General features: G+C 35.4%; 1 protein-coding gene across 1 annotated transcript in view; it reads left to right on the top strand.

Annotated features, from left to right (window-relative positions):
* The window catches only part of Dazl (deleted in azoospermia-like), a 19,586-nt gene extending 7,534 nt beyond the window's left edge, over positions 1-12,052 (top strand). The window contains exons 3-11 of the mRNA XM_013022105.1: positions 184-275; positions 1,912-1,963; positions 2,580-2,643; positions 2,725-2,864; positions 4,316-4,387; positions 5,514-5,564; positions 5,969-6,082; positions 7,636-7,734; positions 11,768-12,052. Coding sequence (XP_012877559.1) covers positions 184-275; positions 1,912-1,963; positions 2,580-2,643; positions 2,725-2,864; positions 4,316-4,387; positions 5,514-5,564; positions 5,969-6,082; positions 7,636-7,734; positions 11,768-11,821 — 738 coding nt within the window. The 3' untranslated portion in view covers positions 11,822-12,052. The remainder of the gene's footprint in view (positions 1-183; positions 276-1,911; positions 1,964-2,579; positions 2,644-2,724; positions 2,865-4,315; positions 4,388-5,513; positions 5,565-5,968; positions 6,083-7,635; positions 7,735-11,767) is intronic.
* The last annotated feature ends 4,634 nt before the right edge of the window (positions 12,053-16,686 follow it).

Below are 16,686 nucleotides of genomic sequence, written 5' to 3'. Positions count from 1 at the left end.
GCTTTGGCTCAAGTGGTAGGGCGCTAGCCTTAAGCTGAAGAGCTGAGGGACAGTGCTCAGGCCCAGAGTTCAGGCCCCATGACCGACAAAAAAAAAACCAACAACAAAAAATAATCTTTTGTAGTAGAATTTAATTTTTTGAAGGTTTAATTTTTACTTTTAACATTTAATTCTTTTCCATAGATGGATGAAACTGAAATAAGAAGTTTCTTTGCTAGATATGGTTCAGTAAAAGAAGTGAAGATAATCACTGATCGAACTGGTGTGTCCAAAGGGTGAGTAAAACATGTTCACTCTATAGAAAATATATTCTCTACAGTATCAGAAAGGAATGAAAAACTCACTGTGAAAGATATTGGTTTGTGAATTTATTTCAAACTAAAGAGTTTGTCAGCTCTTGAATTTCATTGCTTTTCTAATGTTTTCAGTATTTTCTATGTTTATCTCACTTAAGTAGATTGATGTATTTTATTAAAAAATTGTTTTCACAGTACCTTAAATTTTAGTTATCGTGCCTTAGATATTAGGTTAAATTCAGGTTCATAGACACAAATTGTTAATTAAGGTCCCATGCCACCCTAACCGTAGCACATTCTGACATAGACTAGGTTAAGAACAATAAAAAACAGTAATACTTACAAAGATCTCTTATGCATATCTTATATTATCACGCAAAATATATTTACCATTTTCACTTCTTTGTGTATGTGTGTGTGCTTGCAAATCTAGAGCTTGAATTTAGGGCCTGGGCTCTGTCCCTAAGTTTCTTTTGCTCAAGGCTAGCTTTCTACCACTTGAGCCACAGCTCCACTTCTGGCTTCTTTAGTAGGTTAGTGTAGATAAGAGTCTTACATAAAATAAAAAGTAAGATAATTTACTTTTGTGGTGTTTTTTATTCATATTTTCCCCCTCTTGTCACTTTTTTATTTCTATACCTTTGGTCTTATATGTAAGTTTATCTGATTTGGGGAGGATAAGGGGAAGCACAGAAAGGACAAAGCAGTGATACTCATTAGACATTGTTAAAAATGAACCATACAACTTGTGGGAGAGGGGGAAAACTGGGAGAAAATGAAGGAAGAGGTGACACTGTTCGAAAAGAAATGAACTCATCTGACTTACGAAACTGCAACCTCTCTATATCACCTTTACAATAAAAATTTACATACAATACAAAAGGCACAGAAGTAAAAAATAGCAGTTTATGTGATTGGAGGAGGGGAAGGAGAAGGACAAAGGGTAAACTAGTTGATACTTACTATACACTATGATGAAAATGACCTATACTAGTTGGGGGGAGTGAGGGATAAAACTTGGGGAAAAATGAGGAAAGAGGTGACACTGTTCAAAAAGAAATGTGCTAGTCGTTATGTCGAAAAACAAACTTTACAACTTGGGGTGGGGTGGGGAGTGGAGATGGGAAGGGGAAACAAAGGAGGAAGCAACAATGCTTGATAAAAAATGTACTCATTATCTTGCCCATGTAATTGAAACCCCTCTGTACGGTATTTTCATAATAAAAAAATTGTTCTCGGTACCTGACTTAATGTACTGTAACCCCTCTGTACATCACTTTTACAATAAAAATTCTTTAAGATGCATAAACTGAAATAAAAGTGTTAAAAAGTCTTACGCACTTTACTACTCTGTCTGGCTTTGAACTGTAACCTTCACATGTCAGCCTCCTGAATAGATTACAGGCATCAGCCACTGGCACCTAGCTCATTCATTTTTTTATTAGCTTACATTAGTTATACAGAAGGAGTACATTTCCATACAAGTTTACAATACATTGTAATTAATCTCTTCCCTCAATCACTCTCCCTTCTCTTTCCTACACACTTGGATTATTTTTAAGATGCCAGATGTAAATCACAATATGGTGATTTTATGTTTTGTTTGCTTTTCTAGCTATGGCTTTGTATCATTTTATAATGACGTGGATGTGCAGAAGATAATAGAAGTAAGTAACAATCTCATGGAAAATTCATTAATACAATAGTGTTATTTAAGACCTGAATATATTTAGTCTTATGTAAAACATAAAGAAAGATAAAATTTTTCCTGTTTAAAATTAGAACCTAGTTTTTTGTAACTAGTTTCAACCTGCTTAATTGGGGGAATCTAGCTTTAGAGACAGAAAGAAGTAGAATTAAGGTAAAAGACTTCTGAATTCTACTTGATACTTGTTGACATTTTGACTAGTGTGATGGAGGCAAAGGTAGCTTCATGATTTTGAATTTTATATATACTTATTGTTGTTCTCTGATAATAGGAACTTTAGAAGACTTAGAATATTTACCCAAGTCATGGAAGTAAAGACTTAAAAAATTGTAATTCCATTGCTGGGAAGGTGGCTCAGTGGTAGAGCGCTTGCCTTGCATGCATGAGGCCCTGGGTTTGATTCCTCAGCACCACAGAAGCAAAAAGAAAAAAGCCAGAAGTGGCTCTGTGGCTCAAGTGGTAGAGCGCTAGCTTTGAGCTGAAGAGCTGAGGGACAGTGCCCAGGCCCAGAGTTCAGGCCCCACGACCAGACCCCAAAAAAAAAAATTGTAATTCCAATATTGCTATGTTTTTAGTCACAGATAAATTTCCATGGTAAAAAGCTGAAACTGGGCCCTGCAATCAGGAAACAAAATTTATGTGAGTAAAAAAAAGATAATTGTTCTTGCTAAAACATGTTGAATATTCCACAGAACTAAATTTTTTTTATTTTTTAAAAAGGTGCTTATCATGTGCAGCCACGTCCTTTGATTTTTAATCCTCCTCCTCCACCACAGTTTCAGAGTGTTTGGAGTAACCCAAACACTGAAACTTACATGCCACCTCCAACTATGATGAATCCTATAACTCAGTATGTTCAGGTAAGAATTGCCTACATTTCTGTAGTCTTTCATTATCATCTTATATCCTCTGAAGTGATACCCACTGTTTCTCTACTCATTAATAATACAATACCTATTGGAATATTTTGAGTAATAGGAAATATGTTGCTTGTGTTAAAAAATATCTCAGTCTTAAGCAGGAACCTGAGTTTGGGTTCTGGCATTTATATGGGGACTGGTTAATATTAAAACTGGGATTTAGTGTACGTACTGTTGCTTATTGATGATAAGTAACATTTTATTTTCTTCCTAGTTAATTTTACTTTCTTCAGTTCCAAAGACCTTTTCTTTATCAGAAAAGAAACAGAAATAGTTCTAGAATCTTTGTCTTATTACATTTCCTATTACATTTCCCATTTCCTGAGGTGTAAAATACATTTTATTTTTCTCTATAAATAATGACTAGAAGAAAAGTCCTACTGTGTCCTATAAATCATTATTGATTATTTTCATGTTTGCTACTACTTACATGCCTTTAATCAATAAACAATGAATCATGAGACATCAGCCTGTCCAGTTTCAGATTATACTATCCTTAATCTCTAGACATCAATACAGAAAAGAAGCCATAAAGACTTTAGTACTACAGATTTCCAACTGGTGCTGTTAAGAAACACAAAGCTACCTGAAAGTATTTTTATAAAGAAACAGTAGATTTATTAAATTTAAATAGAAATCTGTCCTGCCTTATTACCAGTGTAAGATGAACTCCTGGATGGGGATAAATATACTAATAAGACTTGTCATATCAATTACTTAGCTTGTCCCTTAACCTTCTTCCTCCCCACCTAAAAAGCTACCCCTTGAGAGAGCTGATGGTTTTATTTATGAAGCTAGTCACTTATTTGGAATTCTGTATTGTATGATTTTTAAATTTTTTCATTTTTATTACATTATAAAATTACAATTTAAAATAATAATTTAAAATTTTTAAACAGTCAGGAGCCAGTGGCTCAAGCCTGTAATACTATCCACTCAGAAGGCTGAAATCTGAGGAACACAGTTCATTGCCAACCTAGGGAGGAAAGTCAGTGAGATTCTTACCTCCAATAAACTACCCTTTCCTACCCTACCCCCTCCCAAAAAAAAAAAGTTGGAAGTAGAGCTCTGGCTCAAGTGGTAGAACACTAGCCTGGAGCAAAAGAAGCTCAAGGATGAGCACCCTGTGGTTCACACCTGTCATTCTAGCTACTCAGGAGGCTAAGATCTGATCTCTAGCTGAAGTCAGCCCAGGCAGAAAAGTTTGTGAGACTCTTATCTCTAATTAACCACCAAAGTACCAAAGTGAAGCTGTAGCTCAAATGGAAGAGCACCAGCCAGGAGCGAAAATGGTCAGAGAAAGCTCCTAGAACCAACATACACCTACACAAAATTAAACAACTTTTTAAATATTTATCTTAGTTCATTATTTCTGTAAACTTCATTTTTAGGCATATCCTCCTTACCCAAGTTCACCAGTTCAAGTCATCACTGGATATCAACTACCTGTTTATAATTATCAGGTAATTAAAAACAGAATAACTTTGGGGTATTATTGTTGTTTTTAGTTGTATACATTTTCCAAATAATTTGTTGTTTAAACTAGTAAAGTATACCTAAAATGAAAGGAAAATAGAATTAATATAGAATTAGACATATGAAGTGATATTTTGACCAGGAAAAATACCTTTCTAGAATTGTTTCCTAGGATTTGTTACCTCCTTTTCCATTTCAACATGTATTCTTCTATTGCCATCAGCTGAAACACCCAGTATAACTTAAAAACTTTTCTGGAATGATAGATTGAAATATTCTTCTATTGCCATCAGCTGAAACACCCAGTATAACTTAAAAACTTTTCTGGAATGATAGATTGAAATGAGATTATCCAAACCAGGGGTAATGGCTCAAGACTGTAATGTTAGTTTAGAGGCAGAAAGGGAGGTTTGAAGCCAACCCAGTTCTCAGGACGGACCCCTGTCTTAACCAATGGCTGGACTCAATGTTACCCAGTTTGTTAGAACACAGTAATTATATAGTTGATGGTGTTTGTTTTGTTTGTTGGTAGTGGTGATTGTGGGACTTGAACTCAGGGCCTGGGAGCTGTCACTAGGAGTTTTTCTGCTTAATGATAATACTCTACCACTTTGAGTCACAGTTCTACTCCCAGATTTTAGGTGATGAGTCTTTCAGACTTTCCTGCCAGGGATGGCCTTGAACCACAATCCTCAGATCTCAGTCTCCTGAGTGGCTAGGATTACAAATATGAGCCATCAGCACCCAGCTGTTAGTGTTTATTTTGCTAGATGCTACAAACTAATGAGCCTGAATTTTTTCCCATAGATAGGACATAATTAAATGGCTTATGACCATAAATATCTGTGATAATAATTTCAAAGTACAACTATCTTTTAAGTTTTTCTGTCAGCTTCTACTTTTAAAAAATGGGGGTTATATGTGAAAGTATCTAAAAGAATTAAGTACTAGAAACAGAGTACCTCATTTTGTTCTATTTAGAAATGTAGAGTACCTTGTTTTGTTTTATTATCACCACAAAGGAGTAACTATGCTAAATAATTGAATATTTTATATCCTATCTTTGTAAAAATATATGGATAAATATGAATTAATTTCTGTTTTTTTTTGAAGATACAACCACAGTGGCCTACTGGGGAACAAAGGAGTTATGTTATACCTCCGGTAAAACTTCATCTTTGTAAACTAAGAGTTTTTCCTTGTGTATTTTTTGTCTTACTATTTTGTGCCTGTCTACAAAAATTTTGAAATGCTTCTGTGTTTCATCAGGATTGGGTATTTGGTGAATATGTTACGAGTTACAATTCTCAGGTACTCCCTTACTACATATTACAGCAATAAGGTTTTTCGGATTTCTTATAATTCTGATTATCCTTATCACTTGTGATTATGTTGACACTTAGAAGTAAATAAAGGACTGCATTTCTGCCATTCAATTAAAAAGTTTCTGAAATAATGGTTATAGTTTATGTTAAAGCTTTAAATACCGGCTCTATATTTTAAAGAATAGATTGCTTAGAAATGTATCCATATATCTTTAATTATGATTTTATTATTTTTAAATGTAGGCTTATACAGCTGTTAACTACCACTGTAATGAAGTTGATCCAGGAACTGAAGTTATGGCAAATGAATGCTCAGTTCATGAAGCTACTCCATCCTCTGGAAATGGCCCACAAAAGGCAAAACTCCCATTTTCCTTTACTGATACTTAGATATTAGATTTACTTTCTAAATGTTAATAATGGCTTCTTGAAAAATAGGTATACTTGCTTAGATATTAAGGTGAAAACATAAGCTAAAAAGAGAGTTTTAAGAATTGACTAATACTCCACAATTAATGTTAAGGCTAATGAAATTTCAGATACCCTGAAACTTTTTAAGTATGCAGACGTTTGGGGTATTTTAATTAATTAATTTATTTTTGTCTGTAGTGGGGCTTGAACTCTGAGCCTGGGTGATGTCCCTGCACTCTTCTGCTCAAGGCAAGCGCCCTACTGCTTGAGCCACAGCACTACTTCCAGTTTTCTAGTGGTTTATTGGAGATAAGAATCTCACAGATGTTCCTGCCCGGGCTGGCTTTGAACCTCGATCCTCAGATCTCAGCCTCCTGAGTAACTAGGATTACAGGCATTAGCTACCCGCACCCAGCTGGGGTATTTTTTGATGCTAATACTGGGTTTGAATTCAGGTCTCAGGTTCTTGTATATTTGCTTGCTTGGTTTTCTTGCTCAAAAGCCTGCTGCTTGAGCCACACCTACAATATGGCATTTAATTGGAGTAGAGTTTTGACTTTTCTTCCCAGGCTGGCTTCAAACCAGGATCTTCCAAGTCTCCACCTATTGAGTAGCTAGGATTATAAGTATGAACCACCAGTACCCAACATGTATATATTGTTTTTAATTCAACCCTTTCTGTTGAATTGTTTTTAGTTTTTAGTAAATATATCACTATGCTCTGGCAGATGTAATGGGCTGGTTTCTCTAAGAATTTTATCTTTGAAAGATAATGTAATTTGTATGAATTGTATCTATTTTGTCTTTAACAGTTTAAATATTTGTTTAGCTATATAATAATACACTTTGGAATTCTCTCCATAGTGTTACATATATATAGCAGCAGTTCTTAAGAGTGTTTGAGTTAGTATACTGAAGGTAACTTGGGTCTGTACTCAGTATGCAGAGATTGGGAGGATTTCAGTTCAAGGCCCCAGTCCAGGCAAAAAACAATTCATCTCAACAAAACAAGCTGGGCATGGTGATGTACACTTATCATCTCAGCTAGATGGGAAGCCATGGGTAAGAGGATGGCCGTGGACAAAAAGCAAGGCCCTGTCTGAAAAATAGTCTAAAGTGAAAGGGATTTTGGGTATTGCTCAAGTAGTAGAGCCCTGTAATCTTCCTACCTACGGATTCCACTATAGCTTGGATTGCCACTGCAAGCCACTGTACCTACCTTATATGTTGAGATGAAATTTTAATAACCAGTATTTTTTTCTGAAAAGTAACCTAATGTGAAATGGGCTTTGGGTATTACTCAAGTGATAGAGCCCCTCCCCTATAAAAATTCTGAAACATTTCTTTAGTTTGAAGAAAACTTACATGCTAATTTACACAGAGTAAGAATTATGAATCCCATAAGAATTCTTTAGAAGTATGTGGTATATTTTCACTAAACTTTTAAAATCATTAAACAGTAAAAGGAGTGCTCTTTACCATCATTTTCTGTGTTTCAGAAATCTGTAGATCGAAGCATACAGACAGTGGTATCTTGTCTGTTTAATCCAGAGAACAGACTGAGAAACTCTCTTGTTACTCAAGATGACTACTTCAAGGTATGAAAAGAATAGTATACAGGATAAAAAGTACATATGTGAACTTCAAAGTTTCTTTTTGTTTCTTGTTGTTCACATGTCACATTTTACATGGGAATGTCATTTAAGCTACTTAAGTCTTAATGTAGAGTTTGTCTTTAGAGAAGGAAGTTTTAGAAGAAGCTTTAACTTAACAGGTTTCATAAGAGAAATCATATGAAAGAAAATACTATCTTCACCCAAATAGTAAAAAATTTTTGAAAGCAGAACTTAATATATTAATATTGAACTAAAGAAAGCAGGGTTATACCTCTAACCCTGGCTACTCAGGAGGCTAAAATCAGAATACCAGTCCCGGGAAAATGTCCTCAAGCCTCAAGACTCCCCATTTCAGTGCTGGTAGCTTACAACTATAATCCTAGCTACTTAGAAGATAGATTGAGAAGACTGTAGTTCAAGGCTCACTCAGACAAAAAAGTTTGTCAGACCATTTCTCAACTGTTAACTGGGTAATTTGGCACATGACTGTCAGGCAGAGAAGTCCACAAGACTCTTCTCAACAGCAAAGCTAGACACATTGGCATGCATCGTGGTTACCAGCAAGGATAGGAAGCCTGAAATAGGTGGATTATGGTCCAGGTGCATATCTAGTACAAGCGAGACTCTGTTTCAAAAATAACAAGGCACAACAGAGTGCCAGTAGCTCACACATATAGTCCTAACTATTCAGAGGGCTGGGATCCATTGGATGGTGTTTCAAAGTGAGTAAAGTACTGGTAAAGCACCAGTACCATCAAAACAAGTAGAAATGAAAATGTTCTGAGTTGATGAAGTGGAGGAGTTGTAGCAGTTTGAATTTTTAAAAGATCTGCTTGTAGCCACCTTGTCTTGTAAAGATTCCAGCTTCTTGTTCTCTGTTTTTTGGATTTTTGATGTATTTTTAGGTAGTAGATTTTATTATTAAACTATAATTTTAAATACTAGATTTGTTAATAATAGATTTATATGGAAATGGAGATGTGGCTCAATTTGTGTAGAGCTCCAGACTTGAGCAAAAAGCCAAGAGAATATGAAGCGCTGGAGTTGAAGTCCCAGGACTGGCCCTCTAGATACAGATAGATAATTTGGATACCATACAATCCAACCATTTAAAGTATATGGCTCTGTGGGTTATTTTAATACTGAATTATATACCTATAGCTACTATCAAATTGAGAAGATTTTAGTGACATCAAAAATAAATTCAGAAAAAAAAATAAATTCAGGAGCTTGGAGGGTAGCTCGGTGGTAGAGTGCTTGCCTTGCATGCACAAGGCCCTGGGTTCGATTCCTCAGCACCACATAAGCAGAAAAAGTCAGAAGTGGTGCTATTGCTCAAGTGGTAGAATGCTAGCCTTGAGCTGAAGAGCTGAGGGACAGAGCCCAAGCCCAGAGTTCAGGCCCCATGGCCAATAATCAATCAATCAATAAACGAATGAATGAGTGAACTCAGTAATAGTCACTCCATGGTTCCCCACAACCAATTTTGTCTGAGTAGGTCATTAAGTAGGCAATTCATTGAGCGAGAATCATACACTATGTAATCTTTCGTGACCAGCTGTTTTCAGAGTCCTAACATATTTTCAAGGTTTACTAGTGTATCATTTATAAATACACCATAATTTGCTTAGCTATTCAATAGTTGATAGATATTTGTGTTGTTTCTACTTCGTGGCCATTATTAATGATATTATGAATATTTATGTACAATTTGTTGTGAACATACTTTTATTTCTCTTAAAATGTCTACTTAGGGATTGAAGTTCTGAGTCTTAACTGTGTTGAACCTTTTGGGGAGCTGCCAGAAATTGGCCAATGTGACAGCACCATTTTACATTCAAAAGGAATTGAGCACCACTTTGTGTCTTAAAACAAGAAGGGAAAATAGCTTTGTTTAATCTAGGATGAATCTTAAAGCTTTCTAATGGATATACTAGGGACATCCAGTACTGCAGAAAAGTGGTACCATGGCAGGATGAAGTTCTTAACATCTTTGTAACAAAAAGTAAATATCTCTTTAAAACTAATGCTTGGAAAAAAAACACTAGTGTTTGTTCTTTTGTTGTTCCATTCCACATAGACAGTAAATAATTGGATGACATTTTTTGAAAGCAGAAATGATTTTTAATACCTCATCTGCTATTAGACAAAAACCTCCTTTTGAACTCCAGAGCTTTCTGCTGCTGTGCTAAGAGGCAGAAGTTGGCATCCTGTAATTGTCTAACATGTTTTAATTGACTAATGTTAATTGAAATTGAATGCATCCAGCTATTTGAATGCACTTAAAAACTATTTCCTTGCTTGATTTTACTCTTAATTATAGCCCATTAATAATTTTACATTCTGTACCTTGCCTCTGAAAATAAGACTATCTGACCACTTTTCCAGTCTTTTTAACCTAAACGGTTACCTTGCTGAGATATTTTGTAACTTTGAGAAACCACCCTTCATTAGCACCTGAATCTAATCCCTAGGAAAAAGGCACAGCTAAACTGCATAGAGAAGAAAACCCTATATTAATTCATTATTGGTTTACTCAAGCCTCTTTCCTCTTTTTAAGACCCTATTTCCTTGTAGCTGAATCTCTGAGGGCAGCATAGGAAGGAAAAGTTTGCATGTATGAGTCCTCTAGATCCATGGGTTTGTCATACTCTAATTCAACCAATTACCAAATTGAAAAATTTGTAATACTGAACACTACAGACTTGTTCTTTGCCATTATTCCTTAAATAGCAGCTAATTTACATTGTATGTTATGATAAGTAACAGATCATTTACATACAGGAGGATTATGCACATTATACCACACAATCTGTTTTTTTTTCTTTTTTCTCTCTCTCTTTTTTTTTTTTTTTTTTTGTCGGTTATGGGGCTTGAACTCTGGGCTCTGGCACTGTCCCTGAGCTCTTCAGCTCAAGGCAAGTGCTCTACCACTTGAGCCACAACGCCACTTCTAGTTTTCTGGTGGTTAATTGGAGATACAAGTCTCATGGACTTTCCTGCCCGGGCTGGCTTTAAACCGCCATCCTCAGATCTCAGCCTCCTGAGTAGCTAGGATTATAGGCCTGAGCCACCAGCACCCAGCACCACATATTCTTTAAAAGAGGCTTGATAGTAAACACCCTTGGATTTTGATGTCTATGGGGGTTCCAGAGACTAATCCTCTGAGAAAAGTTTTAAAGTTTTTCTCATTTCCTAAAATACTATTCTTAAAAATACTATTCTTAAAGAATAGGCTTTTAAAGATAATAAAGTTAGATCTTCTAGCCTAGACATAGAGGATTTCAGATTGAAGTAGAATGTTGTTCTTAAGCCATGATTTTTACTAGATGAAATTCAGTTAGTAAAAACAATAGATTGAGTCACATTTTCCACCATCTGTCTTTGGGAGCACCATTGGACAAATGATTAGGAACTTACTTAAAGGGAGTGATGTTAAGACCCATATTTCTGAGTTGACTGGGATCTTTTTTTTTAAAGAAAATTGTTTAATAATAAGCTAGTCTTACACTTACTATTATTTTTTCAAAGTTCAAGAATGCTTCCCCAGAACTATCTCCTCTTTTCTTCTTTGTTTAGAATATTTAATCCTTAATCATTGACCTTTTTTTTTTTTGGCTTGGTCATGGGGCTTGAACTCTGGGCTTCGGCACTGTCCTTGAGCCACAGCACCACTTTCAGTTCTCTGGTGGTTTATTGGAGATAAGAGTCTCATGGACTTTCCTACCTGGGCTGGCTTTGAACCATGATCCCCAGATCCTCAGCCTCCTAAGTAGCTAAGATTACAGGCGTGAGCCACTAGCACCCCGCTTGACTTTTTTTTTTTTAATGATAACGTGTGGATTGAACTGGGAGCCTTGGGCTTAGTAGGCAGGATCTCTACCACTTAAGCCCCACACCCTGCTCAATATTCAAAACTAAAATAAATATATTAGGTGTTTTGCAACTATTATAGGTTAGTAGAGGTAATAGAAAGTTTTCAGTTATGTGAAATGTCTATTTCTGTCTTTCCTAGGATAAAAGAGTACATCACTTCAGAAGAAGCCGGGCAGTGCTTAAATCTGTTTGATCCTCTCTACTAGCCTTTAGTCTCAGTGAAAGTTACTAGTTTGGGATATTAAGAAGAGACTGAAAGGTTTTCACTAGTAGAGGAATTTAAATTTTGATAAATCACTCAGACTTTCTGTACAAGTTACATTAGATTGTCTCGTTTTATTTTACATTCAAACTGTTCTTAGATGTTTATTTAGAAACTAGTTATGTGTTTAATATAGTTGAGAAAATAATTGAAAGTAAAAAATAATTGAAAAATAGTTGAAAGTAATAACTTTTAAGATCTGTAAGGATTTTTATTGAAATTGGCATTTTAAAAGTTTAAAAGCAAAAAACTAATTTTCAAAACATTGTTTTAACATTTTTATTTTGAAAGGTCAGAATTTTGCTAGTCTGAATACAAACATTTCACTTCTCCAACAAGTACCTGTGAACAGTACAGTATTACAGTATTGTGCCTTGCATTTATTATTTGTCTAAAAATTTACCACAAAGCAGAATTTTAAAACTGCACTTATAATCAGTGGAACTCAATGTACAGTTAGCTCTTGAACTAACTTATCTAAACCCAGTAAGACAAGATTCTAAACAGTCCAATCAGTGGGTGCGTTTATTCAAAATATTTTATCCTTTATGTAGAGTCCACACATATATTCATATATATCCTATTTATTTGATTGGAATAGTAATTAGGATAACCAAAATTCTGGGCCTAATTTTGTTTAGAGAATCCAAGACAAACTAAACTTTACTAAATATACCGGCTTCTTAGTGAATTTTAACATTCTCCTTTTTTATTTTTTTTTCTTGAAATGCTGAACTCAATGGCTGTATCTTAAATTGTGAAAAATATTGGTATTAAAGAATGCTGAAATTTTTTATGTCATTTACTAGGTTAATCAGAGTATCTGAAAGGAATTGTTTTTATAAAAACTTTAAAAAATATTAGTTGTTAAAAGAGTAAATCGATTTGTATTTTTGTTTGTTAGCCTATCATATTTCCTTTTGTAAAGTACGTCCAGAAAAGTCAGTGGTAGGTAGTTTTGGCATTTCTTAACCACACAAATTGTTTTATAAGCCTGTCTCAATGTGCTACAGTTTCTAGATTAGCTTATTTTCTTTATTGGCATTGTGCATTCATTGTAATATTCAGCCTAGAGCACCAGAGACCCTTTTGTACCCCCAGGCTTGTTTTCCCAGTGTCTGCTTCTGTTCTTCTAGGATATTTGCTCCTAGAACTGGTGGTATAAAGAAGGCAAGTAGCAGTATGAGTAGTTCAAGGGTTGAGCCTTGAAAAAGTACTAGTGGAACAATACCTTTCTAGGGAAACAGTTGTTTCAGCATCAATTGATCTGCCATGGACATGAGTTTAAAGAGCTTTGTTGGCCTTTCTTCCCTAAAATGTGGAGACTCCACTTGCCCCTAACCTAATGTAACCATCATGGGTCATATCACCAGTACCCATTATGGTCTGTAATTAGTAATTTTCTAAATGGAGCTGAAGAGCAGAGTATTTCTGAGCTCCCCAAGAGGGTTTTCTTACACCTCAGTATTAGAACGTGTCCTAAAATTTGTCCTTTTAAAAAGTATCTGTTCTTTTGGGGCGTATTATAAAATTCTTACATATATGTAATCTGTGATTAAATCTTCAGCTTACCTAAATTCTGATACCTAAATTCTGAAGAGCCAATTTTAATTTTCCCAATAGGACCTTAAGGAAAAGTAAGGAAATAAACTTATTTGTTTGCTATTTTGTTGGATGAAAGTATTTAAGGGTAAGGTAGAAAAAGACAAAGAAATCCTGAACCTTTCAAAATGGAAGATTAATTTTAAGCTTAGAATATGTTCCTATTGTGTATTGCCGAGACTGTCTTCATGTAAATGAATAAAGAAGGTTTTGTTCAAAGTTTTTTTTATCTCCTTGATGTTATATTTTCTAAAGTGGTGGGGCATTGGGGTGGGTAGTTCCATGTCATGTTTAAATTCTCAAAATTCATTAGTATAAATATTGCTCAGTTCGCTAAACCAGCAGAGTTGACTTAGAAAAGCATTTTGGCATATTCTATTTTCTTTGATAAGAAGTGAAGTAATGTATATGTACCTGTTCTGCCTACACATGCATATACCTGTGTAGGCATATGTATCTTAACACATTTTTATGGAAAAAAAGTCCATGTTGAGTTGGAAATGGTGAACAGTACACCCCATTGTGGTAAATGAACAAAGTAGTAGTGCCCAGTTAAAATGCTATAGAAGACATCTGACTATTCTCAATCCTGTGGTCAAGGTCCCTTTAATTTTGGGGCAGAATATGAAATACTTTGTCTTCTGCACTCTTTGGGGCTGTTGATCTTTCTAGACCTTTGGTTTGGGTATTATTGTTCTCCCATTGAATTTAGATTCCTTATCTTGCATTTGTTTCATATCTAAAGCTATATCCAGAGGATCAGTAATCACCATCTCTTCCCGTTTTAGTCCCAGTACTTTCAGTTGTATGAGCTGAAGCCATGGGTGAAGAAATTCTCTCCATCAGACACTTTCATCAGTTGATACATTTGAATAAACAGATTGATTGCCAGAAAATACATTGTAACACCATGAATCTACAAGGCACAGAAAAGTAATAACTTCTGAGTCACTGGGAATTACATGTTGGTGTTTAGTGTATAGTTGCTGAATATTAGTAATCCTTAAAATACAAAGAAGTATATGTGTGCTCTGTGTGTCTACCCATACTAACAATTATCCCAAGTAAGATCTGTAACCAGGCTGAATTAAGTTTCAGTGTTTTAAGGTTCCCCCAGACTATACCACATGCTCCTTAAAATAGCTGCTTAATAGTATTTCAAACATTTTGAAAATCCTCAATACAAAAGGTATTTGGGATTAAGAATTCTCTGTATCATGCTAGGCACAGGTGGCTCATGCCTGTAATTCTAGCTACTCAGGAGACAGATCTGAGGATTGTTGTTCAAAACCATCCCAGGCAGGAAAGACTTGTGAGACTCTTACTTCCAATTAGCCACCAGAAAACCAGAAGTGGTGGTGTAGCTCAAAGTGGTAGAGCAGTAGCCTTGAGCTGAAGAGCTCAAGGACAGGTCCCAAACCAAGAGTTCAAGCCCCACTACTGACCCCCCTACCTCAAAAAAAGCTATGTATCTTTAGTTAAAATTTGAAATTACAAAATTGTAAGGAGATGGATCATGCTTTTCTTCTGTCAAAATCACAATTATTTAATATTAATAGCACCCTTATCATAATTCATAGACTTTGTTAGGTACATGGCTCTACCACTTGAGCCAGGTCTAGTCCAGAAGTCAGGTACACTGTGTGGAATATGAACTATGCAATTTGTGGGCAGGGACAGAAGAGGGAAATGAAGGAAGGAATGACATTATCCAGAAACAATTGTACTTACTACCTGACGTAAAATGATAACTCCTAATAAATAATTATATTTTAAAAAATAAGAGTATTAGTCCAGTCTGTCCTCTAATTCTCTTGGTTGTTCTTAAATGCATAAAAACAGAGTGGCACATTGCATAATTGGTTTGCCTGCTTTTATTGCTACTGTTTGAGAGTAATAAGGAGCAGCAGCAGTAAGGCAGCATGCCACTCAACAAAGCAACAGAGAAGGTGGGAGCCATAGGAGGGAGAAACATGGCAATGTTTTCCATTGACTCAGTCTTTGAAATAGAGCCAGCTGTTGAGTAAGACCATTTGGAATCTCTGAAACACTTATAGATAGATGAGGATTGCTCCTATACACATTTGATAACTGTAATCCAGCCCTTCCCAACATTATGTATAATATGTCTCTCTGTGTGTAACTGATTCTTGTGAGCAATTCCTTACCACCCATCAAAGATTCTAGTTTTCCATCTGTAGACAGTACATTTGGTGGTAGAAAACAATAAACACAAGAAGTTCTTACTATAAACGTGTTTTTCAATGTTCATGCAAAATATTCAATCTGCATAGCAAAGAAATGATAGGTAATTCTGCATTGCATTTAGTGTTAAAAACATCTGTCCCAATATGACTAGCTATAGGCCAATCCCAAGAAAATTCAAAAAAAACCTGTCTCCTGATAAAGAAGTTGAAATTACCACTATACAATTAAATTGTATGGTAGTCATATTTTATATTTTTAATTGGTCTGTAAAAGAAAGTTTGCTAGTTGAGTCTAGTTCATTTTCCCAAGGCAAGGCTCTGTCAATGTGTACCTCCATTAAGGCTGCATGCCAGAAATAGGCCTTTTCCCATGTATAAACTCCCAGATACCAGTTCACTAGGTCTTTAACAAAAGAACAAATGCTTGCATGACTCAGGTGTTCAGGTCATGGAAACTTCATCAATTTGAAGCAATAGTAGCACTTTAAGTAGTTCAGGAACTTGGAAGCTTTATAGCCCTTAATTAGTTCCTTTCTTACAGAAAAGAAATCTACCAAAAATACATTAAGGCTGTAATCACACCTACTGTCTCACTCTCCTCTCCCCCAGTAAAATGAATAGATAACACTATTCTATTTCAATATTGGATGAAATATTTATTATAGAAGGCAGAGCTGAAGATCCCCAGTAATGCAGTCAGTCCAAAAGTTTGCAATAGACATGTCCTTTCTGACTGTAGAATTGGTAGGCGTTCTTTGCATTACTTCTGCCTGGGCCAATGAGTACAGAAAGGCAATGTAAAATAGAGGCTATTTTCTCATTTTTACCTGTGCTGACCTGTTACTTAGTGTTTTGGATGCTTCCTTACATAAGTAAAATCCACACAGGACACCTGCCATGCTATAAAAGATTTAACTGCCCCTTTTTAACCCTGAACATGGCTTGGTTGCTGCTCATATTGTGGTTGGTAGTATGTCTGTTTTTGAC

This window comes from Dipodomys ordii, unplaced genomic scaffold (genome assembly GCF_000151885.1).
Source record: "Dipodomys ordii isolate 6190 unplaced genomic scaffold, Dord_2.0 Scaffold60, whole genome shotgun sequence".
Taxonomy (NCBI): domain Eukaryota; kingdom Metazoa; phylum Chordata; class Mammalia; order Rodentia; family Heteromyidae; genus Dipodomys; species Dipodomys ordii.
The sequence above is the reverse complement of the archived record's forward strand: the minus strand, read 5'-3'. Positions and strand labels throughout refer to the sequence as shown.